Source organism: Boleophthalmus pectinirostris, unplaced genomic scaffold (assembly GCF_026225935.1).
Source record: "Boleophthalmus pectinirostris isolate CB_2022bp ecotype Guang Dong unplaced genomic scaffold, ASM2622593v1 HiC_scaffold_9, whole genome shotgun sequence".
In the NCBI taxonomy this organism is placed as follows: domain Eukaryota; kingdom Metazoa; phylum Chordata; class Actinopteri; order Gobiiformes; family Gobiidae; genus Boleophthalmus; species Boleophthalmus pectinirostris.
Genome location: NW_026571541.1, coordinates 24,087,601 through 24,112,020, shown reverse-complemented (window position 1 = coordinate 24,112,020; position 24,420 = coordinate 24,087,601). Strand labels below are relative to the sequence as shown.

The 24,420-nt window shown below is 37.8% G+C and overlaps 1 protein-coding gene across 3 annotated transcripts in view; it reads left to right on the top strand.

Annotated features, from left to right (window-relative positions):
• hip1 (huntingtin interacting protein 1) overlaps positions 1-16,500 on the top strand; it is a 33,357-nt gene extending 16,857 nt beyond the window's left edge. For 2 of the 3 annotated variants that reach the window (XM_055166942.1, XM_055166944.1), the window contains exons 8-32: positions 263-403; positions 1,733-1,790; positions 1,976-2,051; positions 2,511-2,654; positions 2,818-2,853; positions 2,992-3,089; positions 3,220-3,292; positions 4,205-4,388; positions 5,207-5,295; positions 5,417-5,533; positions 6,084-6,185; positions 7,267-7,461; positions 7,558-7,705; positions 7,785-7,871; positions 8,066-8,173; positions 8,690-8,826; positions 8,957-9,067; positions 9,249-9,307; positions 10,032-10,125; positions 10,705-10,805; positions 10,934-11,039; positions 11,157-11,280; positions 11,695-11,756; positions 13,006-13,123; positions 14,464-16,500. In XM_055166942.1, the coding sequence (XP_055022917.1) occupies positions 263-403; positions 1,733-1,790; positions 1,976-2,051; positions 2,511-2,654; positions 2,818-2,853; positions 2,992-3,089; positions 3,220-3,292; positions 4,205-4,388; positions 5,207-5,295; positions 5,417-5,533; positions 6,084-6,185; positions 7,267-7,461; positions 7,558-7,705; positions 7,785-7,871; positions 8,066-8,173; positions 8,690-8,826; positions 8,957-9,067; positions 9,249-9,307; positions 10,032-10,125; positions 10,705-10,805; positions 10,934-11,039; positions 11,157-11,280; positions 11,695-11,756; positions 13,006-13,123; positions 14,464-14,474 (2,579 nt within the window). In that variant the 3' untranslated portion in view covers positions 14,475-16,500. The remainder of the gene's footprint in view (positions 1-262; positions 404-1,732; positions 1,791-1,975; positions 2,052-2,510; positions 2,655-2,817; positions 2,854-2,991; positions 3,090-3,219; positions 3,293-4,204; positions 4,389-5,206; positions 5,296-5,416; positions 5,534-6,083; positions 6,186-7,266; positions 7,462-7,557; positions 7,706-7,784; positions 7,872-8,065; positions 8,174-8,689; positions 8,827-8,956; positions 9,068-9,248; positions 9,308-10,031; positions 10,126-10,704; positions 10,806-10,933; positions 11,040-11,156; positions 11,281-11,694; positions 11,757-13,005; positions 13,124-14,463) is intronic. The other variant, XM_055166943.1, reaches the window with a different exon arrangement.
• The last annotated feature ends 7,920 nt before the right edge of the window (positions 16,501-24,420 follow it).

The following is a 24,420-nucleotide window of genomic DNA, read 5'->3' as shown; positions in this document are numbered from 1 at the left end:
GGGAAATGAAATAAGGGAGTAATGATGGACTCACACAATCCTGTTACTGTTCACTTCACTGCAGCCCAAAGTGTGTACTTCCTCCAAACCCTTGATTAGCTTTAGTAGCATTTGCACTTTTATCGATTCATGAATAACTTACTGTTTATGAGCCTAATGCAAGACTTTATTAGTTTTTATACAGAGTAGATGTGTGTGAGTGGTAGCTTCTGTGCCTTATTGGTATTGTGAATTTGATGATTGACCTGTTTCTCGCCTCTAGTCTTCAACTCCCTGGACATGTCTCGCTCGGTGTCAGTGACGGCAGCGGGACAGTGCCGCCTGGCGCCCCTCATCCAGGTCATTCTGGACTCTAGTCACCTTTATGACTACACTGTCAAGCTGCTATTCAAGCTCCACTCTTGTGAGTAAAAGGCACATTCCAACACAACATTGAAAAGAACCTGCAAAAAGTAATATTTATCAAATCGAATAATCTAATCTCATTTTCCCAGTTTTTTTTTTTTCTATTCATATTAGGGATGGGCATTCGATGAAATTTTCTTAATCGATCGTCGGAAGAATTAACGATCGATTATCAATTAATCATTAACGTTTTTATATTAAAATGATCATCATTATTATTACTATCTGCACTACTAATCTGCATAAATAAATTCAACTTTACGACATATAAACCGTAACGACTCTAGAGCCACATCAATCCGTTTTAGATTATAATGTGTTTAATTCAGTTTTGCGCAACTCTCACAGAAACGAAACTTAAAACCGCATCACTAATTTGCATAAACTAAGCGAAGATAAAACTACAGCTCTTGTGTCGCTGATGCGGTCAATTTCTGTCGGATTAAAAGAAATGACTCAGTGGAATACAGGTTAGTGTGACCAGATTTGCGTTTGTCAAAACCAGGACACCGTCCGGGGGGTGGGAGGTTGGGACTCGTCATAGACATTGCGCGACTCTCACCTGGTAAAGCTTTTTCCCACTGGACACCGAAACATGTTCCTGCTTTGTACACTGTGCACATGGACTCATACTTGTCCCGAACGCAACGGAAAGCGTGGAATTTCTTGTACAAATCATCGTTAAATACGCATTTGTGCTTCGGTACGCTGCAGACTGACCAAATGTTTGTGTCTCGCTCCTTCTGATGCAGAGAGACACATGTACGGACCCCTGTTTGGTCACGCTACGCACAGCAACCTACATTCGGTTTGTCGATTAAAATTAACGTAATCGATGAAATTCTTAATGATCAATTATCGATTAATCGATTAATCATGCCCATCCCTAATTCATATTATGAACATTTTTAATTGCATTTAAGCACATCTGACTTATTGAGGATTTGTGGTGTTGATCACAATGTGAGAAAGTTTCTAACCAACTGCAATGCAATAATTAGTGCATACAAACTTCTATTTATCTCTTGTTTTATAATATTTTATATAACATACTTATTATAACACATATTGTTTTTATAAATACTTATTTTTTCAAATACAAAGAAGTGTGACAAAAATGGTCTGATAAGACATTCCTTTGTTCACTTCATGTACATACATATTTGATAAAATAGTATAATGGAATCTTGTCTGAGAACTACACTTCATCATTATGCCAAGAATACATCAAGGCTGAAATGACTATTTTAAGAATCTTGCTGTATCCTTGCATAATTTGTACAGTTATTTCTGTTAATGTGCAATCTTACATGTTCCTTGTGTGCAGGCCTACCAGCAGACACACTCCAAGGCCACAGGGACCGTTTTCAGGAGCAGTTTAAAAAGTATGAACATCTTTTCCATACTTTTTTACACTATCTTAAACTGATTTGGCACAGTCTGCACTCTTGGGCTCTTTTTGAACCTTATGACCAAGTGTGTAAATCCACTGAAATGTGTTAAATTGTATTTCTGATGTGAAGCCCTTCTGTCCTGTCTGCACTCCTCACACCTCTCTCTCTCTATGCAGGTTAAAGAGTCTCTTCTACCGTTCCAGCAACTTGCAGTATTTTAAAAGACTTATTCAGATCCCACAGTTGCCTGAGGTAATCCACTATATTTGTATTGTGTTCTTAGCTTTCGATTCAGTGCCATCAAACCCAATCAGTGAATTTAAACAAAGATTTTACAGCAAGTATACGTAGCAAGCAAATCTACTGAAATAACTACAGTTGCATCTTAAAACAGAGAGGCTATTCTATTGAGGAAATGCATGTTGCCTTAATCTGGCAAGGCAAGGCGCTAATTCAGTGTTTTGACCGAATAACAAGCATAATCATAAACAACTTTTTACATCAAGTAAATCCACAAAATGTATAAATATTACAATAGACACAGATAGGTAATATTTCTGAAACATTTCTACACAATTCCTACATACATGGTCTGTCTTTATTACCTTACTTTTATATTGGATATCGTTAAAAGTTTTATCTGGGTCAGGATTACTTTTTCCTTACAACTGAAAACACAAATTGACCCATAACCCATTGTGATATTTCCAGAATCCTCCCAACTTTTTGCGTGCGTCAGCCCTGTCAGAGCACATCAGCCCTGTGGTGGTGATTCCGGCAGAGTCGTCGTCCCCCGAGTCCGAGCACGTGGTTGAGACAGATGACCTCGTAGACACAGACATCCCTGTACTACCGGTAAATCACAAAACCTAAAACCTAAACAGCAAATTGTGATGATAGCCGTATCTGCTGTATATTGCAGACGTAGTTCTAAACACTTGGGGATCGTGGGTATTGTGATAACATGATTGTATTTGTTTAGAATGTAATTAAGTCTGATGTATTGTATTTCTCATAGTTTGGGGTTGAAATTGACGACTCAGGAGATTATGAGGTAATGAAGTATGTAGGTTGTTTAGGTTGGCCAATGCAGTACTAGTTAATTAAAGTAGGTAGGAATTGCAAGTAAACAGAAGTAGGTTTGTATATTTTATTTATTCATTGCATCCTAATGTGTTTTTTATACTTTTAGGCTGCCGTGGAGACCAAATTTGATGATCTGTTTGGCACAACAGCAGCTGTTGATCCGTTTAATTTCAACAATCAGAATGGGATGCGCAAAGATGACAAGTAAGTAAAGCCTGATCATGCACCGAATGTAGTGTAATGATAAAATAATGTTAATAATTGTTAATATCCATATATGGAGGGTGGTTGTAGTTTAAAGATAATGTTATAATGATGCTTTTGCTCTTTTCAGAGACAGGTTAATTGAACAGTTGACCAGGGAGATTCAGAGCCTTAAAGAGGAGTTGGAGGCTTTCAGGCTAGAGGTAAAACTCTTCTTAAAAACTCACTGCTTAAAGTAGGATGTTTATTGTGACCGCTCTAAGTTCCAGTAGTTTGTTGTGAAAGGTGCACTCTGCAACTTCTACTAGAGGGTCCACCACCTGCTTTTCTCCATGAATGTTCCACAGTATGGCATTACATAAGAAGGTGACACCACTGGGAAAGATACAGGTCAGATCTGAGGAGCTCACACAGTACAAATGCTGTTTTTGAGGTTTTGAGCATTTGTGTGTATGAAAAGTACATGTAACTGAATAAATTCAAGATAAATGCCATACTGTGGAACATTCAAGGCAAAGCAAAAACATCTCCATGGAGACAAGGAGATGACAGAAAAAAAGGAAAAGTTACATTGTGCACTTTTTAATTAAAATGTAAAAAAAAAAAGAGAGAACATAAAATAAGCAAACTAATCCCATTATGTTATCATGTTATTTTGTATGGTTTTTTTTTTGTATTTGTATATTATTTTACTGTTATTAAAAGTGCACTGTGTAACTTTTCTGGTAGAGGGTCCACCTCTTCAACTCCATGTAGGTTTTTCCTGAAATTATCTACATTATAGCATGTGAATTTAACTACGGTATTTTCATGGTGACAAGCAGGCCACATCACCAGGCCAAGTTACAGGTCGGATCTGTAGAGACGTGGACCTGCTTACAATAATAATATATAGATTTGCAGTTCTTTTGATAAATAAATCACTGGTAATTGAATACATGATATATTTGTTTACTGCCATTCTGTGGAACATCCTAGGCAAAGCAATAACATCACCATGGACACAAGCACATGGCAGACCCATCAGAAAAGTTACACAGTGCACCTTTACGACTTTGTATGATCTTACATATAACACATTTTAGTCTAACCCAGTTGTTTGTGATTGTCCTCAGAGTGGGCGGTTGTGCCAGGCGCTGCGGGGGCGTGTCAGTGAGCTGGAGGCGGAGCTTGCCGAGCAGAGCCACCTGAGGCTCCAGGCCGTGGGAGAGGCCGAGTTCCTGAAGGCGGAGCTAGACGACCTGCGAAGGGTCAGAGAGGACACTGAGAAGGAGCAGCGCAGCCTCACAGAGATAGAGAGTATGGAGCCACCATTTTAAAGAAAAATCTGTACCAAAGAAAAAGAGGGACACGTTGTTGTGGTGGGACATGGGCAGATGATAATAATAACTTTATTTATACAGCACTTTTCTTTACAGATTTACAAAGTTACAAAGTGCTTTACATATAGATAAATAAGCAGGCATAAGGCACAGATTAAAACAGTGCAATACAGAAAAATAATGTGTTATTGTACAAATGCAGTTCTTTATTAGTGTGTTTTTAACTTCAATTTGTAAGTGCCTACAAAGTCAGACGTTCTTAGTTTCTCAGGTAAGGAATTCCATAGCTTTGGGGCTCTGATTGAAAAGGCATGGCCCCTCTATTATGGAGTGAAGAGGGGTGGGGGTACAATGGACAGAGAGAAGGCCAGTAATATTAATAGTTGAGACCATTAAGCATTTGAAAGTTATTAATAAAATTGAAAATCGATTCGAAAGTTGATGGGGAGCAAGTGTAGGGAGACTAGTATCACATAATGTGCTCATGTGCTCATTGGATGAACTCGTGAAATTTAATATCATAAAAAAGTCAAAAAAAGTCTTGATTTCTTAGAGAGAAAAAAATTTAAATATGTATATAAGTCTCACATTTGATAATACATGTGGCATCAGTGAAAAAGTGGGACATTCTCTAAATAAGTAGGACAACGAACAGGGGACAAAATGACTGTCCAGGACAACCAAAAGAGGGACAGGGACCCTATTCTGGGTGATGCTGGTGTCATGATTTCAGATGAGGAGAACATGACCTCAGTATATTAAAAGTACCTTGTTTGTTGTTTTGTTTTTTTTCAGAGAAGGCACAAGCCAATGAGCAACGCTACACCAAACTGAAAGAGAAGTACACAGAGCTGGTTCAGAGTCATGCCGACCTGCTGAGGAAGGTTAGATAGGCATTCAATGGTTTCTGAAACTATGGGATGCCCTGACCTAACCTAAGTCTTTAATTGATCTCTTGTCAACTTGTGTGTTTATGTACTGCTCCTTTCTGCCTCGTGTGGCCAGAACGCAGAGGTGACGCGGCAGATGACGGTTGCTCGGGCGGCTCAGGACGAGGTGGAGGCTGTGAGGAGAGAGATGCAAGAGAAGGTGAAGGTGGCACAGGAGGTGGCCGACAGACAGGTGCGCAGCAAAAGCACACTCTTACTCTGAGACTGGATATACGGTGCACAAACTAAATAAAAGCTATGAAAACGTTAACATTAAGTAGGTGAATAGTAATGGATAAAAAAGCAAAAAATATTGTGATGATTTTATATTATTTTATGGTTTTTAACCATTTGCTGTTTACTTATAATTGACCTACCACATTATATATATATAAAGTATATATAAAGTATGAGATAGTGAACTTTTTAAATATTGTATAGCTATAATATTGTAGTAATATTGTTGGACATTGACTCTTAATACTCTTTGCCAAATGTAGTGATCAACAATCATTTGCCTTCGTGACCTGCAAATGTCTAAATATTTTTATTTTGATGACTCAATAAAATGAATGGGATGGACTGATTACATTAGTAATAGGCTGTGAGTGCAACTATTCTAAACAGGGCATTCCTGGAAGGGTCCATACCATTTTTACAAGATTGAAGACTAATTTTGTTGAAAATATTTGAAATGGTGGATAAATAATATTTATATATATATTTTCTTCTTGTTACACCAGGAGAAGGCACAGCAGGAGCAACTTCAGGAACTCCAGAGAGAACTGTTGTCCAGTCGAACTGAGCTGGAGAGTCTAAAATCGACTGTGACCTCATCACAACAGGTCAGCAGTCACTTATTTGTACACTTAAGATGTACAGACACATGGACAGACATACATACAGACATATGTGTATACAGACATACGTACAGACATACTGACATACATACAAAAAAATTTTAATGTTTGAGGATGCCATTTTTGTATTCAAGTGCTGTGCCATGTTTAACTTTGGCCAAAGTTTGTTTTCCTTTATAAGCATCTCACTGACATTGCCAATATTATTCATCATCATACTGCCGAGCCAAGTTGAACACACTGATGCCAAGTCACTGTTTATAACAGACCACTGCAGAGTCATTAGTTTATATATGCATCAAACATCAGTAGCAGCTGACCTCAAGAGGCAGGTGTTGGTTACTTTAATCATGTAATGCTTATTTACATTTTTAAATGAGCTAAATAGTCTAAATGTATCCTAACAAACAATGGATTCTTGTCACTGTAGTTCCCAGCATTGCAATCATTGTGGTTTCCTGCATCACCCGCTTCCTCTGAATACACTGTATTCCCAAGGCCTTTCATCTGTCTTCTGTCTCCCCGAGCCTCCCACTCCTGCCATCCTATTTTTGTAGTCATTACTTATCAACTATGTCATTCTCACTGTCCTCCGCCATCTTATTTCCTTATTTTTTTGCAGTCCACGATGTACTGTTCTTATCCATGCTTGTAATATCTCATTTGCTCATAGACTAATTGTTGCTTTTTTTTCTGAACACTTCTTCTATGCTGCTTCTTGCTGACTGAGCCTAGATTGTAAGTCAACCGCGAACATTTAACATTTGACTTTTTGTTGCTTTTCAGTTGTTTTTGAACTCCAGCCAATTTGTAAATTGTAATTGCTTGTAAAGTAAACCTCAAACCAGAACCCTGGAGACTGTATGCCTTCCCACAAACCTAAGTACATCTAATTTTATTAAGTTTTGCCATGTCTTTTTTATTTATAGGGTGATTCAAAGCGCTCTCTTTAGACCACATCCTGACATCTTCAAACAGTTATATCCTCAGAGTGACTCTCTGACTATTTAGCTCTTTCACATTCTGCCATTATCTCTTTTCCTCACATTTAAATTTTTCTTCTCAGTCAAGTGAGGCGCTCAGTACTCAGCTGGCGGCCCTAGAGTCCGAGAAGGCGGATCTTGTGCAGTCTCTGTCCAAAGTGGAGGCAGAGCTCGCTGTTCGAGGGGAGGAGCTACAGCAGGCCCAAACTTCGCTGGCCACTGAGAGGGAAAGTGGTGTCAAGGCAGCAGAGGCCTTGCAGAATCAGCTAAATGAAAAGGTGAAGTGTTTTAGGGATTTATTCAAAATTAAAGAAAAACTTTTATTTTGTTTTATATGAATTACTCTAATAAGAGATGTATCTCTGATCCCACAGGAAAGCAGAGAGCAGGCCCTGGAGAGCCAGCTGGTGGCCGCTCGCTGGTGCAGCCTACAGGGGGCAGTGGAGGAGGCAGAAAGGATCATCCAGGACTCCCTGGCTCAGATCGAAGACCCAGCACACATAAGCTGCACAAGTTCAGCAGGTCCGGATAAGTTATTTTCATATAGGATATTGAAGTTTTATTGTTATGAAACTTTGTTTTCCTTTTTCTCTTTTTACAGACTATCTTGCATCCAGATGTCAGGCCTCTTTAGACTGTATAGACAGGCTCCCTCCTGCACTCGAGACCTTTTTGGCAGACAACACAGGTAATGTGTATCATTTCAGTTTCAGTTAGAACTTGCCTACGTAATATGTACACATACATAAATACATTAATGTACAGTATCACCATTACCATATAAATAATAATGAAAGCCGAAATAGACAAAAAAATTTATCTTGTTGTATTTCCTTCCTTTATATATGTATTCTAATTTGTCTGATATGTTTATTTTTGCAGCTGTGTCTGAACTGGTACGCGCACTGACTCAATGTGGCCACCTGGTGGGAGACACTATAGTGCAAGGCAGTGCTACCTCCCACATGGTTCCTGTAGAGAAGGCGGATGGTCAGTTTGTGTTTATGTTTATGTGCAGGGTATTTCATTCTAACCAGTCACATTTTCTTTTGCTTTGAAAGCCTGTTAAATTCTGTTGTATGAAGACACATTGTTTAGTTTGTTCTTTGGGACAAATATATCAGCCTGGCCAAGTCTAAACATGTCTAAATATCATGCTGCTCATGCAACATGCCCCTACATGATTTGTAGTTTAATTTAACTTTTAACATTTAACTTTGATGAGTTTAGCTATATGTTAAAGATGTATAAATCTACAAAATCACAAGTTTAGACATCCTGTGGCATCAGAAGCAGCTGAGTGTATTACCTACCTAGTTTCAGCAGATGTTTATGGTAGCTTGTTTTTTATCATGCAGAGGGCACTTGAAGTTATCACAGTTATAAATGACCTGCAATTCAAACCACATAATTTAAATATGTTTTAATTTAGGTTGTAGTAATTATACATCATTGCAGTAACCCCATCTTGTTGTGTATTTGCTGTGTGTGTATTGTATATGGCAGCCCTGTCAGAGAGTGTAAAGACATGTGGCACAGAAGCCTTGACTCTACTCAGGACCATGAAGCAGCGGGACACTATGTCCTCGGCTGACATCAGCAAACTGAAGGCCACACTGCACCTCATCCTGGACACAGCCGAGGTGACTGCCCCCTCTCATTTCACATCGTTAAGAGTGCAGCCAGCACAAAACCTAATTAAAACACAGTCATTAAAGGCCCCCCGCGACTGAGCTGCTTCAGACTATTTACTTTGATGTTGTTTGATTTTAGAAACTGCGGCCTCGAGGTTTGGAGCTGCAGCAGGGGGAGCTTGGGGATCTGGTGGAGCAGGAAATGGCTGCCACTTCTGCCGCGGTGGAGTCAGCTGCCGCCAGGATAGAGGTGCGTTTGTGTGTCTTTAGTTATGGTCTTTTATGGCAGCTGTGCATTTCAGTGTGCTTATTATGAGTGCGTGTGTGTGCGCAAATCTTTAGAGTGGAAACCCTGGCCCTTCTCTCAAAGCACTATAGTATTGACTTCAAAAAGTTTGTTATATCTTCTGTGCCCTTGTGAATTCTAACAGGAAATGCTCAACAAGTCTCGAGCAGTGGACACAGGAATCAAGATGGAGGTCAATGAGAGGTAAGAGTACTTTTCAGACACAAGGCTCTAGTCTAGTCTATTTATTTACCGTCTATGGCAGTGAGGGATTAAAGCAGCAACCACAACCACATCTTATAAAAACTTCCGCAGCTCTTGAGGTGGTGAGACTAAAGGAAGTGGGCTAAACATGGTCAAAATTATTCAAACTCTGAACTAGATTTAATTCAGTGTGCTGACACTAAGGCAGTATAAAGGTTTTTGAACAAGAGGAAGTGAAAAGGTTATGATCTATATTCTGCATGCAATGCTAATCAACAAAAACACGCTTGCATTTGTGTTCTGCAAATGTCCACTAATGTTTTACACAGTATAGGTAGCATTTTGCAAATTTTGTTACAATAAAGAAAAAAATATTTATTAAAAAATAAATTTAACTATTTAATGGAAGTATCTATTTTTTCATAAGTTTTAGCATTCTGTTATATGTAACATTTTGAGGCTTTTTTTTTTTTTTCATAAAAAGTTATTTGTTATAAATTGACAATTGATCTGGGAAAAGTTGTAATTTTCCATCATTCTGGTACTCATGGGTTGTTTATCTATTGTCTTCTAAAAGGTCAAATTAGTACTCTACATCTCACTAACAGCACTAAAATAGGGTTAATGAGTGTAAACAGGAAGCATTTCAATAAAACAAAATTGGTTGGTTGTGTTACGTTTTCTAATGGAGACTGATCTGGATGTCCTCTGTCGCCCCCTTCAGGATCCTTGCGTCTTGTACAGAACTGATGCAAGCCATTAAGGAGCTTGTTTTATCTTCCAAAGATCTGCAAAGGGACATTGTGGAGAGTGGCCGGGTGAGTCATATTGTACTTGTTATTCTCTTGTAAAAGACGAAAACAACTGACACAAGATTGTCGTCTGAATGCCAAATGATTATTTTTTTCTTCACATGTACATTAAAGACTAGCAGACACTGGCACTTGATGATTCTGACTCTAATATAACATAACATAAACATATATTAAAAAAACAAAACTAAAGAATTGTTTAGTCTGAGTTCAATAATTGGACATAGATGGCCAAACATAGATGGCCCAACAACATTACCGAGTTATCTTCAAAAGTAATAAAACCTGAACTAAACTGAAATTTCAATACAATTTAAGCTAGCGGTGACATCACTGACAGAGTCAGCTGATTGATCATTCTGGGCACTGTCATGTTCCAAGGTTAGAAAAACATCAGCACTGAAAATATAATGTTTGTGACATCTTGTGATGTAGACTGATTACATAAAAGGTTCTACAAATATGAAGTATATTATACATAATGCCAAATTGGTCAATTAGGAGATTGTATTAATGCTTCTTGTCTCCTCAACTGTAGATGTTCATTTAAAAAAAACAAGTGGTTTTACCTCTTTTGTCCATCAGGGGGCAGCCTCCATGAAAGAGTTTTATGCAAAGAACTCCCGCTGGACTGAAGGCCTGATCTCAGCCTCCAAAGCAGTGGGATGGGGGGCTACAGTCATGGTGTAAGTCCAACATGTCACAACACGCAGTTTTCTAAGTAAAACAATAAGTAACATAAGTTTGTCCTATTTGTTTAAACACGCGTGGGATATTTGAATATGACGTATTTTTGATGATGTGTTATGTTCAGAGATGCTGCTGACTTGGTGGTGCAGGGCAAAGGAAAGTTTGAGGAGCTGATGGTGTGTTCCCACGAAATCGCTGCCAGTACAGCACAACTGGTGGCTGCTTCCAAGGTACGCAGCTAATGCAAACTACTATGTTTTCCAGAGCAGATGAACTGTACAGATTATATGTTGTTAAAAGGTAGGATGGTTAATATTAGGAAATGCATATTTTTTTTCTTTTCTCAGGTAAAGGCAGACAAAGACAGCCCCAAACTTCAGCGTCTAAAGCAGGCGTCCCGAGGCGTCACACAGGCCACTGCAGGTGTGGTGGCTTCAACCAAGTCGGGCAAGTCCCAGATAGAGGAGACAGGTGGGTGGTCACAATAACATCAAGTGTGCTTAGTATATTTCACTATATATAATAATATAATTAATTGAATAGTTCAAGTATTTTTGAAGTTATATTCATAATTATACATTCTAATAATAAATAAGTAAACACAAAAATAATAAACACATTATTTTTTTTAAGTTATTTTAATGTACTTATGGAAAGCATTTTGGTTCAGTTTTTACTCTTACAAAACACTATGCAAACAAAGTGTGATTGATTGATTGATTGATAGAAAAACCTACTTTACACATTTAGAGTTAAAAACATGTACAAACTAAAGTGTCCTATTGCTCAGTCACCACTTAATTTACCCTCCCTGACTTCTTCTCACGCACAGCATTGTATAGAACAGAATTATTAACAAATATATACACCATTTTTCTTCTTTAGACACAATGGACTTTTCCAGCATGACTCTGACACAGATCAAGAGACAGGAGATGGACTCGCAGGTGAGCAGAGCAGCAGATGTCAGCTCAAATGTCACATCCATGTAAAAGCTGTTGCACATGGTCCTCATCTTACACCGAGTGAGGGTGAAGTTAAAATGTCCAGGCACAATGTTATAGTCTGTAAAACCATTCTACACTAATGAAACGCAATGAGAATTTAGAGTTAGACTTAGGCTTAGACAAACTTTATTGATCCACAAGGGAAATTCAATTGTGGGATGTTTCATTATATTTTAATCCATGTTTGAATCAAATGTATTTAATTTAAGGTGTGTAAAGTAATTTTTTTTTGAGTAATGCACAGCTATAATGTTCAGTTTTAATGTATTCATAAAGTGGAGGCTCTTTTGGGTTTTTTGCCTCTTCCTGCAGCTACTTTTTTAACTAGTGTGCTTTTTTATCATTATATTATATACGTGCAAAATAAATGAATAAAAATAAATAAAAAAGCTAGCAGCATATTATAATAACAAAAAGAAACATAAGAATATATGTATAATTAATTCTGAATATGCAGCAGAAATAGCAAATGACTGGCGCCAAATAATTATATAAATATGTATGTACAAGTAAAAAGAAAATATAGAAATATAGTTATAAAAATGTTTATCCCAGCTATATACTAGAGGTCATAAGAAAAAACAGTGTAAAGATGATGAAGGAATGACCAGAATTAGGGTTATAGATTTAATCATCCAGCATATGGCCTCTGACACAATTTGAGCTAGAGGGACATATTTTAGCTTTTGGTTATATTTAGAAAACCTTGTAAATTTTTAAATATTTCTACCAGTGTTATTGCCTTTGACTGCCAAGCCCCCCTGAGAGCGTTTATGTAATTTAGCCGTTTGTTTTAGTTTAAGCAGAGGTTTTAGTGTTTTTCTGCCTGTATATCAATCAAAACGCTGACTTCAAATCTAGCGTGTAAGTGATGGTGAAGCATATCTATAGCAGCCTCTGTTCCCCCGACAGAGAAAGAAAAACAGAAAGGTCTGGACCCACTCACACACACGTCTCATTGTTTTAAAGGAGAGCGCTGCTATTTAAAGACTTTAGGGTTTTTTTCTGTATTTTCAGTAGGCTAACTCAAACCTGTGTCAATAATGAGTTCTTAAAGGGCAAATTCAAGAGCCACTGGGCCAATGGAGAAACCAGCTATTTGTACATGAAAATTGCTGAATGTTTTGGAAGGGTAAAAATAGCTGGCGTTGAGTGATGTGGAATAATAGTTAAGTGCATTTCTCTTCAGGTGTTGGTCTTGGAGTTGGAAACACGTCTACAGAAGGAGAGGGAGCGTCTGGGCGAGCTGAGGAAGAAGCACTACGAGCTGGCTGGGGTCGCGGAGGGCTGGGGCGAGGAAGAGGAGGGTGAGGAAGAGCGTGGCCTTTACAAAAATCGCACCATTCAGCCGTAAAAAGCACCAGAGCCGTAATGTGTGACTTCACCCATTCACTAAAGCTGAGCCTGTTTTAAGTTTATGAAGCTAGGAGGGATGACCGTATTTGGAAGAGGCCAGTTACAGTGGAGTGCGAAGGCAGCAGCATGAGTAGAGGTGGTTAGCTTCTAATCCTATTGAGGTTAAAGGACCAAATGGTTCATGAGGCAATTGTGGAACATGCTGGTTAGCCACATGCACTTACTAAAGCGGTGTGCTCTTTAATTCTTCAGTTAAGGTAAATTTTAAGTAACTTTATGCAGACTAATAAAATGGCTAGTCAAAATACTTCTAGACTTACTTAGACAAATGTTAATGATCTATAAAGGACATTGCACAACCTTTTAGATAAGACTGTGCAATTAATTGAATTTTGATCATGATTTGTGTGTCAAATGATTTCCAAACTCATATAATCGAGTTGAAGCATATAAACATAGAGATTGTAGAAAAGCCGGGTATTTAGTTTATTTTGGATACATTTATGTTTTTCTATGCCTTATTTCATGTTCAAAGTATTTTTTTATTAATTTATGTTTATACATCACAGAACTGCTCAAAGGTACATATTTGTAGCCTATATTTATTTTCAGTTTGAAAGTTTTGAGTAAATAATCATTAGCAAAGTGTTTTTTTGAGAGAAAAATGCTGAATAAATGCATCGTGCAACTAAAAAATTATCGTTTGAATAATCATGAGTTCAATTTTGACCAAAATAACCATGATAATAATTTTTTTTCCATAATCGAACAGCCCTACTTTTAGCTCACAAATTGCAATATAATAACAAAGAGCAAAAAACTAATGGTAGAAACTGTTGATTAAAGTTTTGTATTTTCAACTACAAAGTGGTTTATCTTTTAGCTGTTAGCAATAGGCATGAGAAAAAGTCATCAAGACATAATATATTGTCATTTTATAGAATTCTCCTTTCTTCTCACTTTTCCACTAATCCTGTAAATATTCAGCTTTTGGCAGTACAAAAGAGAGGAGCTTGAATGGAAAAAGCAAAATGCTAAATATTTATGAAACTTGAAAGCTAAACAAGCACGTTTGATTACTGAAAGTCATAAGCATTAGATAGATGCATGTAGTTTTAACAGTCCTACTTTCAAGTTATAATATTCAGTTAATGTGAATTTATGGTGCTGCCGACTGCACTAATCAGACTAAACAAGCTTTTCCTGCGTCTCCTGTGTAAACCCAGATGTGTATGTTAAGAATGTTGTTCACCAAGACCCTCAAAATGTGCTTATTTGCTCTCATCTGCAGGGACCGGCTGAAATCTCCGCTCTCTGTTGACCCTCTCCTCCCCTCAGAAAGACTGCCTGCCTCTCTATTGACACATTTCCTTTTTTATGTTTGTTTGCCATCCAAGCCAACTGAAAAGGTGCTTCTTCTTCCTCCAAGATCCTGCTCCTCTGCCTGCTCTCTGGACACTTCCACACCAAGGGCTCCAGCAAAACAAATGGACAAGTCTAGACCCTTGTTTTACCCGTTCATATACTTCCACTGAGTTTGTCCATCCAATTTTTGTACATTTTGGATCTACAAAAAGACTAGAAGCACAAGCTCTAACCTCCCAGACTGAACTGCACAAGGAACTGCCAAATTCCCCACTAGAATCATGTCTGTGTAGCATAGATGGCACACTCGAGAACTAAAAACAAGTGGTGTTTTGTCGGCGTATGGACCTGGGGGTCCGAACAGCTCTAAGTGTGTGCGGTCTTCACCTTCGCCAACCTCCACAAGCTCTAGTTTCTTCCTATTCTTTTCTCACTGTGAGTTGCCACCTATTAAGTCCATACCACTTCACAAAACTGGTTCCCTGGACTTTCTGCCTTGTCCCCGTTGGAGCCATGACTGTTAAAACCAATCTTTGTTTTGTTTTTAATCAGCGCGTGAGAACAGCTTCAGAACTGGAAAGCACACGTTATTTTCCGTTTTGAGTTTTTTTTTGTTTTTCCTTCGAGCTCAGACTGCCAGCTACCTCACGCCACACGGTCGGAGGTAGGAGTGCCACATTATGGGAACATTTAACAAGTTTTCAAAAAGGGTGTCGCCCGAAACACTTAAGCACATTTCTTTTTACTGATTTCATTTCAAAATATTTATGTGTGAAGGGATGTTTTGTGTGTTTAACAATGACAGGAAGTGTGCAGTGGGCTTGATTTGCCTCCTAGCTGCTCCCGGCAAACACAAGACTTTTCAATGTTAAATACAGTTGAAGTCCCCTAGTGTATTTTTAGACACGTTTCTTTAATAGCTGAGTCAGTGGTTCAGCAGCAATGACGTAAATCAAAGCAACTGTAATGGCCAGTCGTTCAATGATCCGCTAATGGTGTGGTCTGATAGAAAGTGTATAAAAAGCATAGCTTGTCTCCAAGATGCACCAAGCAATGATGATGGTTTGTTTTTGTCTGATGAAGTTGGGGACTGAACAAATGTAAATGTTAAATCTAAAATAGATATAGTTTTATCAGGTATTATTTCACATGCAAATATACAGTGCATATTGTACCTAATTTATCATGAGAGCAGTTTTATAATGGACCAGATTGGGCTAAATCATGTACACTACAGTATATGTTTATTTCAGGAGTAGATCTTTTATTTCAGGAGCAACTTGTGTGCCGCTAATTCTCACATCTTTTTATAATAGTGACTGATAAAGCCGTAATTGCAAATAATGATTCCCATAACATTATAGTTCGTAGATTCTATCATTCAGACCACTTAAATTAAGACTTTTGTACTGAAATTTCTAGGAATCATTTGTGTCTAGCTCACCCAGATGCTTGTACTAATTTAGCTGTGTTTTTAACCTGTGATACCTGTGAAAATCTGTTTATAATCAAGATTGGCAGATAGAGCAGCATAGTTAGCAATCGTGAAATATTGCACAAAACGTTTATTAAAGCTGGGGAGAAACCAAGTAAACATTTCAACTTCGAAACTTTGAATTTTTAACTTTTGTTATAAGTAAAAGACCCAAAACGTGAACTGAAAATCGAAATTATATTGGCTGAAAAAAACAGATGTGTCCATAGAGTTCATGTGTTTTTCGATTCATTAATATCGAACGCACCTTGTTGACGGTTGTGTTGTCTTTTTTACTATTAACTGTGGCGCTGTGTCTGTATTCATAACCAGCTCGGCCAGCCTTTCGAACTGCCTCACACACTGTAGAAAACTCACATAGCAACATTGAACTGTCTTTGTATGATATACTAAAACTGTTGGTGGGTTCATTTTTATTGTTTTTTCAGTTTTTGGAAATAATAAATATTTCAACACATTAATTATAAAGAGAGCATGTGTTTCTTTTGCTTAACTCATCAGAATTTCTAGATAGTTTCAGATGCAGCCAACACAAAAACAACTCCATTTACACACTTTCCTGACTTTTTGTTTTGTTTTTTACCATTTCAGGGAAAAGTTACAAGTTAGAAGTTGCACAAGCATGTAATAGCTCACTTTGGGTGTTTGTATTCAATTCTCTTATGTGTCACTGTGTTTCTAGGAATTGACTGGACATTCTATTACATCTGTTTCTTTAAATAGGCAAAATGTGGACGTGTAAAATTGAGCTCAAATCCTTGCACAATAGACTGATAATGTGAGTACATCTAGCTGTAAAAAGCTTGTTCTTAGTAGAGTGCTGCTAAAATCCTATCTTATTGATTGATTTTGGGTTTTCCGGTAAACGCACTGGATCATGAAATGGCCAAAGCTTTTAAGTCCTTTACAGTTATTGAACTAAACAGACCTGAGGTGAATACTGTTGTGTATGCTTACCTTAGCTTCGCATTACATTTCCATAGATGGATGAAATGCGGGTAAATAAATGAATCAGCGTCATCTGAAACCTCTGTGCTGAGATTACAGAAATCCCTAATCCCAGTCTGAGCACGCTTCAGGATCAGGCCATTGGTTAAAACTCTTATCCTGTCACGTCTACAAAGCTACAACTCAACTAGACACTGCAGAGGTGGGAGCTCACTGATTCTTGCAATTAATTTACACACAATTTTGGACTATCGGTTTCCGGGCAATTATAGAAACACAGTAGTCCCATTATTTATCCATTCTCCAGACCATTGTACTATGGAGTACGACTGGTGTATCTGAATGCAATTGTAATCTTTTGTTTTGTGGATAGTAAGGGAAACTTTGAGGCATCTATTGTAGTGGAGATGTATTTTAAAAAGTATATTATCGCCCATTAAAACAATATCAAGCAAAGAAGGATAAAGTGCCTATAACAGGTTGGACTACAAATTCTACTAAAACACTGTCAAGAAAATTATTTTTAAGATTTTACTCAAAATGTAATTCCTTTTTTTCTTAATTTGACAATTTCTTATGTTGAAAATGTTACTTCCTTATTGGAGATCATGGCATCATGCTGGGGAATTCCATAACTGCAATTACTGGGCCAAAACTCCTCTAATATACACAGAGATTGGGATTTGACAAATAAAAATATAAGAAAACACCTTTATTTTGGTGAAATTATGTTTAAAGTATCTGAAAAACATGTTTTGTGGGTATAAATTGTACCAAAGTTTTGGATACAACTCTCCTCAGTCTGATGTCGTCAGTGTGTCTTTCTACTTCCTATACCGTAATTTTCAACACATTTTTCAACTTTTCTTCGCAAATTGCTTCTTGATTAGAGTAAAACTTTAATTTATATTTACAACAGGTTTTATCCAATCAGATTAAGTCAAAATTTCAGAATCATCAGTATTGTTATCGTCATACACATTTTAACAAAGAAGAAAATAAACTTTCAAAAGAATAAAGGAAATTGTCTGCATCTTCTGGCTTTTATTTTTATAGTACAGATATTTGAGGATATTTTTTATTTTCTTTTTATTGAGATTCACTCTCTGTAACCTATAGTAATACATTATGGTTGTGGAATTAGTACTACATTGAATATCACCTATTCTGCATTATATTTAGCAGATTTTTGTTGTACCTCCTGTGTGGTCCGTAATTTTTCTGAAACAATTTTTAACATGAACAAAGATAAACCCTGATGACAACAAAGAACCTTCCGGAAAACACCTATCACACGTGTTGACAGGTAAAGACAGTTAATACTTCTCCTTTCCGCTGATAAGCTGCCCACGGAAACAACAGCAGCAGTGGTAGTAAAAGAGCTTTGGGGAAGGTTAGGTAAGGGCATGTTTACGCACAAGTCCCAGACAAACAGCATACCCCCAACGTTCTTCACTGAAAACGCAATGAGAGATGTCTGATGCTGATTCACTGACAGCTCACATTGCAGCGTTTCAGATGGCATGACAGCTTTCTATAGGACAATAATATTTCATACAGACGAGGACAGCCAAAGTAAATAATATTAATATGCAGATCTTTGTCGTCATGAGTTTTGTGGTCTAGTCAGGTTCAACAACTGTCTTTTTTTAATGGGAATACAATGTTATCAATAAGAAAATCTGGCATTTCCCTCCATCTGGGAGAATGACATCAACACTAAAATCAGAAAACCACCCACAGCGTTGCAGCTCTTTGTGGTCATGAGTTGTACAGTCTAGTCAGGTTCAACATTTGTTAATTTACCTTTTAGATGTTTCTTGAGAATACAATGTTATCAGTGAGGAAAATTTGGCATTTTCCTCCATCTGGGAGAATGATATCAACACTAGAATCTGAAAAACACCCACAGCGTTGTGTTCACGTTCTGGGATATAGTTTCAGATGGAGAGCAGGGACCTTTATATCTGTATTGGCGAGTCACTGTGTTTAAATTTGATACCCAAACCTTTTTATTTTTTATTGATAGACTCTAGGAACTTATTTGATGGATACTTTTAATAATTTCTAATGTGAACTTTCATGTCTTTCGAGTTGAATAATGCCAGCATTTTCTTGAAGCTTGACTTCGCGCTGATTTTTGTTTAATGTGGATAATTACAGATATATTAAACATAACAATGAATCTGTAATCTGACACTTTAACAGCAAATTACACCACAGAATTCGCACCTGTCCTATCAGGATTTTAGATTCTTGGTGTCACATGAACACAGCCTAAATATGGCTCAAGAATGTGATAATGTCATACTCTCAGATGGGGGGCGAGAGCCGGTTTTTCCCTATTAATACAGTACTGCCATAAAATATCAGAAGCATACATTCCCAAATATGGAACCTGATCATTTCTTTTACTTACTAGACCCAAGACCATTATAACAAATACAGAGAAATATCCTTCTGGATTTCCAGGCAACAAGACCATGCTATATTACAACAAAAATCTGCACAATGTTAATTTTAGCTGCTCCACATCTGTGTTAAATAATGTAGGCCTATAGGATGCTGTGACGTCATCTGAAGCCCAGCAGTTGCCTTATCCAGCATGTTTTTACAACTAAGTTTAACCCAGGGAATAGGACAGAGAGAAGACTGACTTTGGAATGAATGTCGGTGCCAAATAACAGTTTAATCCAATAGTGATTCCCAAATGGTGTGCCGCTAAGCCGGTCAGAGAGAGGTCAATACACGCATTGGGCATCTGATTTTGAAGCTCCGTTTGGGATTGAATTTAATTTTGTTTTAATTCTTTAACGCTAGTCAATTTGAATTCTCACACATCAGAACATATGATGCATATTATTAATCATATTAATTCTATGATCACATAAATAATAATAATAAATTTTATTTATATAGCACTTTCCTGGACACTCAAAGACGCTTTACAAAACAAATGAAATTAAAACCCTCAAAAAAGCAACAGACAAATAATACAGTCAAGATTAAAAAAAAAAAAAAAAAACAACTGTGAGAAATAGATTTTGAGAAAAAAGTAAAACATAAAAGCATTTCAGTTTCAATCTAGGTATCAACAGGCCCGTAGACAGAAATTTTGGGGCCCGCGGCAAGAAGCCTCATGTGGGTCCCCTTCTAATATAAATTCATAGGAAGAGATGCAATTCTGTGCCCCTAAAACCCTAGGGCCCGGGACAAAAGACCCCCCCCCCCTTCCCCATTTACTGACCTGGGTATCAAAATTTCTACAAATACAAAACATTGAAACAAATGGGTGTAAATACTGGACTATCTAAAATGATAAAGTTAAAGAGACATTATTTAACAGATCTCAAACTTGTGTAAACAGACCAAGGGCCAATCCCAATTTCTAATTTCTACTCCCTGCACCTTGAAACTGAGCAACAAAGGGGTAGGGGTTGAAAGTATATACACCCCTTCAACAGTCACATACGTCATCAGTAGTCTCCACCAGCTTTTACGTAAGCAGACGTGACAAACTTTTGCCCGAAATCCAACATGCTGTCTACAATTTGTGAACTTCTTTGGTCTCTGTGGTCGTGGTAGCAGCCATTTTGATGGTGATTCGCAAGACATTCGGGGGAAATTGCTCATACCTCTTTGTTTGGAATGTGCCTCTGAAAAATCTTCATTTGGAGGGGTATATAGCCCTATCACTTTCCCCTACCCCTCTGCCATAACGGTAACTGGGACGCCCCTACCCCTACACGTGAACAGGCAAAATGGAGGGGTGGAAGAAAGTGATATGGCCAAGGGGTGTAATGGAAAAAAAAAACTTTTATGTAATGTTATGCCTATTTTATTCAATATATTGTATGTTTTTTTTATGCAAATGAAATATATGCTTCAAAGTATGACTTGGTTTTGAGGAAGTTATTGTATAAACAAAAACACTGTTATTCTGTTACTGAAACTGAACCAAGTCTCTGCAGGTAACTGAGGTGAGCCGTAACAAATGTCACTGCTCTAATTGGCTCCAGCTCAGGTGCATTCCAGGAGAGTTCTTTTATACATAATTCATGCTTTTGATTTATCTCCCACATTGAAACTCACTCCCTACGTTAGCTCCTCTGTGACGCGCTCATAACCCAATCACCTTTAGACTTCTGCATAACTCAGCCTAAACAAATGGATGGATACTGTGCTCTTTCTTGCAAAACATTTCTAGGAACTTCCTGCAGTGTCACATGGGAGATGAGAGACAGATTTGATTAGTTTCACAGGTCAGACACTTGATAGGTGGTTTACAGCATTCTTGAATATTATGTCACAATTGCAGATGGAAAGGAGGGGCCTCTGTACCTATAGGGGATTCACTGTTTTCGAAAGAAATGTCCAAACTTCATGACTCACAAAGACTATAAAGCTACATATATACTTATTTGTTAGGGATTGGCGCCACAAAACTGACATATATATCGTAAAGGTGCTTTTCTAATGGAGGGTATGCCACCTTGTCATTGCTTTGCCTTGAATGTTCCTGTATGGCATTAAACTAATCTATAATTAAAGGGCCCACATAATGCTTTTTCTGATCTATGTTACAAAGTTGTTGCCTCCTCAAAAACATATTGGTCAAAAGTTTTATAACGCCCTAATTTTTCCATTTATTTATTGCAATTCAAGACATGCAAGTTCAATGAAGAGTTTGAAGTGGCACAAAGGTATGAACTGAATAGCCAGAGGTTAAAAAAAGATAAAAGATAACAAAACACAAGTCCAAGCTCTGCCAAAACTACCTCAGGAAAAAGAACAAGATGGTGAGCTTGAAAACATGGAGTGACCAGCACAATCTCCAGACTTGAACCCCATCGAGCTGGTTTTGGATGAACTGGACAGAAGAGTGAAAGCCAAGAAACCTATAAGTGCCACACATTTATGGGAACTTCTGCAACAGACTTGGGAAGAACTTTCTGAAGAATATTTGATTTCTATTGTGAAAAGAATACCACGAGTGTGTTCAGCTGTTATATCTGCCAAAGGTGGACACAAAAGTTGAATCAAAAGTTTAGAATACTTTTTGGTCAACAGTAAAAAACTGTAAAAAGTGTGGTGTTCTAAAACTTTTGACTGGTAGTGTACCTGGAGTTGTGTTTTGTTCAATTCACACATGTTTAACACTCAAATCCTGCAAATTTGGAGTTTAGAGGGTTTGTCTCTTAAACAGAAAATACTCTGTTCCCCTTTGTGGTGTCATGTGGGAATACAGAATACAGAAAGTGCTCCATCATTTTTAAGATTCATGTACTTTCATGAGAATCATTTGGATTATTTCAGACCTAAAATTGCCAATCTCTACAGAACTAAAAGTAAAAATGTAGCTGTTAACTTGAAAACTACACCTTCATAACATCACAAGGTTGAACAGAGCATTACGAGCTATCGAGATATAAACAGACTAATAATAAAGCGCTATTCAAACATGTGTAAATGAAACAAAACACAACTCTAGTTATGTTTTTGAGGAGGTAACTGCATTCTAACATGCCTTAAAAGGGTCAGTTTCGCGAGATATAAGACCTTTAAAAAACATTTTATACTTGAATAAAAGCAAGATAGATCAGTTTAATGCTATACTGTGGAACATTCCAGGCCAAGCATAAACATCTCTGTGGACCAGATGGCTGACCAGACCAAATAAGCTACATAGTGAAACTTAAAAGACCATTCATCTGACAACTATCACATTTTGGGGGTTAAACTGTGGCCTCTCTTTTTGAAGTCATGTGTTTTTAGTTATTTGTGCTGACAGAGTAATTCAGCATAAATCCATCTCAAAATATCTGTATTCTGACAGAATTCTGACTTGCCTTCAAGCCGAGTTTTACACTAAGAACACTTCAGAATGCTGTGATGCCTGGTGAACCCATTGTGCATTGTGACATATAAAACAAACATTCAAACGCAGCCCGTAACCTCTTTGACCTTTTCATTTCTCATCCACTATCTGCAGCCTTGTAGCGTGCCACAGTTTGCTCTCAGTGGTGCGCTTGTTTTGCTGCTGCTCACACGTCACATGTCGCAAGAGGAGGGTGGTGCTTGTGAAGGGGAAAAAAGAGAAGAGGCAGGCCACACTATTTTTAGCCTCTGCAGTCCTGAGCTGCCTTTCAGCTGGTCTCCTGGCGGCTGCTGCATTGTCTGAGCTGCCTCCTCTGGCTCTCCAATAACAAAAACAACCAGCCTCTGTGATATTACTCCCTGCTATGTAATTTAATAATCATATTTCTGTCAAAGTTGTAGAATATCAACAAGGACCTGTGGTTTTAAAGATGTCTATCAAGTTTAAGAATGCAAATGGCCATGGAACTTAGAAAGCCAGCTGGATAGGCTCCATTTTACATAATGTAATTCAGAGCAACCTTTTTTTCCACAGTAAACGTCTCTATCTCTCTTCTAATTATGCGAGCAACTCCATCATATGATTTACTCCTGTGGTCGGGAGTGAGTCATCGTTCTCACAAGTCTTCTGTGTTCAATCTGGTGCAACACATAATGAATCGTAGCTTTTGTTTTTCCCATAATGCACTTCTTTCTTAAACAAAGCTGCTCTATTGTTCTTGCCATTGAGTTTAACAGATGCAAGGTAAAACTAAAAGCCAACTGATCTTATGGGGCTATTGAAATGAAGGAAATCCACACAACGATTAAACAACTGCAGGAACTTAAGAGACTTAAGATACTGAATTGAACTCAGGTTAAACAAGGATAGTCGAGATTCATTCAGGACAAAACAAGAGCTGCCATTAAGATGACTCCATAAAGACACTACTGCACTAGAACAAAAAACTTTTCTTAATAGGCCTATCTAGCTTACAGTAGGTATCTATATGATACTTATTGCTGCTATATAAAATAACAAAACAAAGACTCACTGACTAGATTAAATTCAATAGCTTGTTATTTCTTCTAAGAAATACTGTAGTCTGTTCTTTCTTTCTATAGCTGGTGCTCTCCCACTAGGCACCAAAACCTCTAATCAAAAGAAGAAAACCTTTTTTAGTATTTTCCGGTACTAGTACTTTCAACAGTACCCAGCCTTAAAGTTAAATATGTTGTAAGACACTGAGTAAACAACGGCAATGTACACACGTATTAGAAAGTGGGCCTACTAGATTCAAAGTTTCAGCAAATGCAGTCAGGGTTATATGAGGACTGAACTGAAGTCAGGATACTTTTGAGATAAGATGGAAACAGGGCACTCTCACTGCAGCCCTTTGCATTTCTTGCTTGCCCTGCACATTACCGCACTGCCTCGACCTGCTTTTCCGATACAGATATGAGGTCACAGGAGGGTATGAAAAAGCTTTGCCTCTCTCTCTCCACATGGGCCCGTGGGCACTTCTGGACGAGTAAACAAACACGAAGGAGGCACTTTGCTCCCCTCCGGGACCAACAATCCTC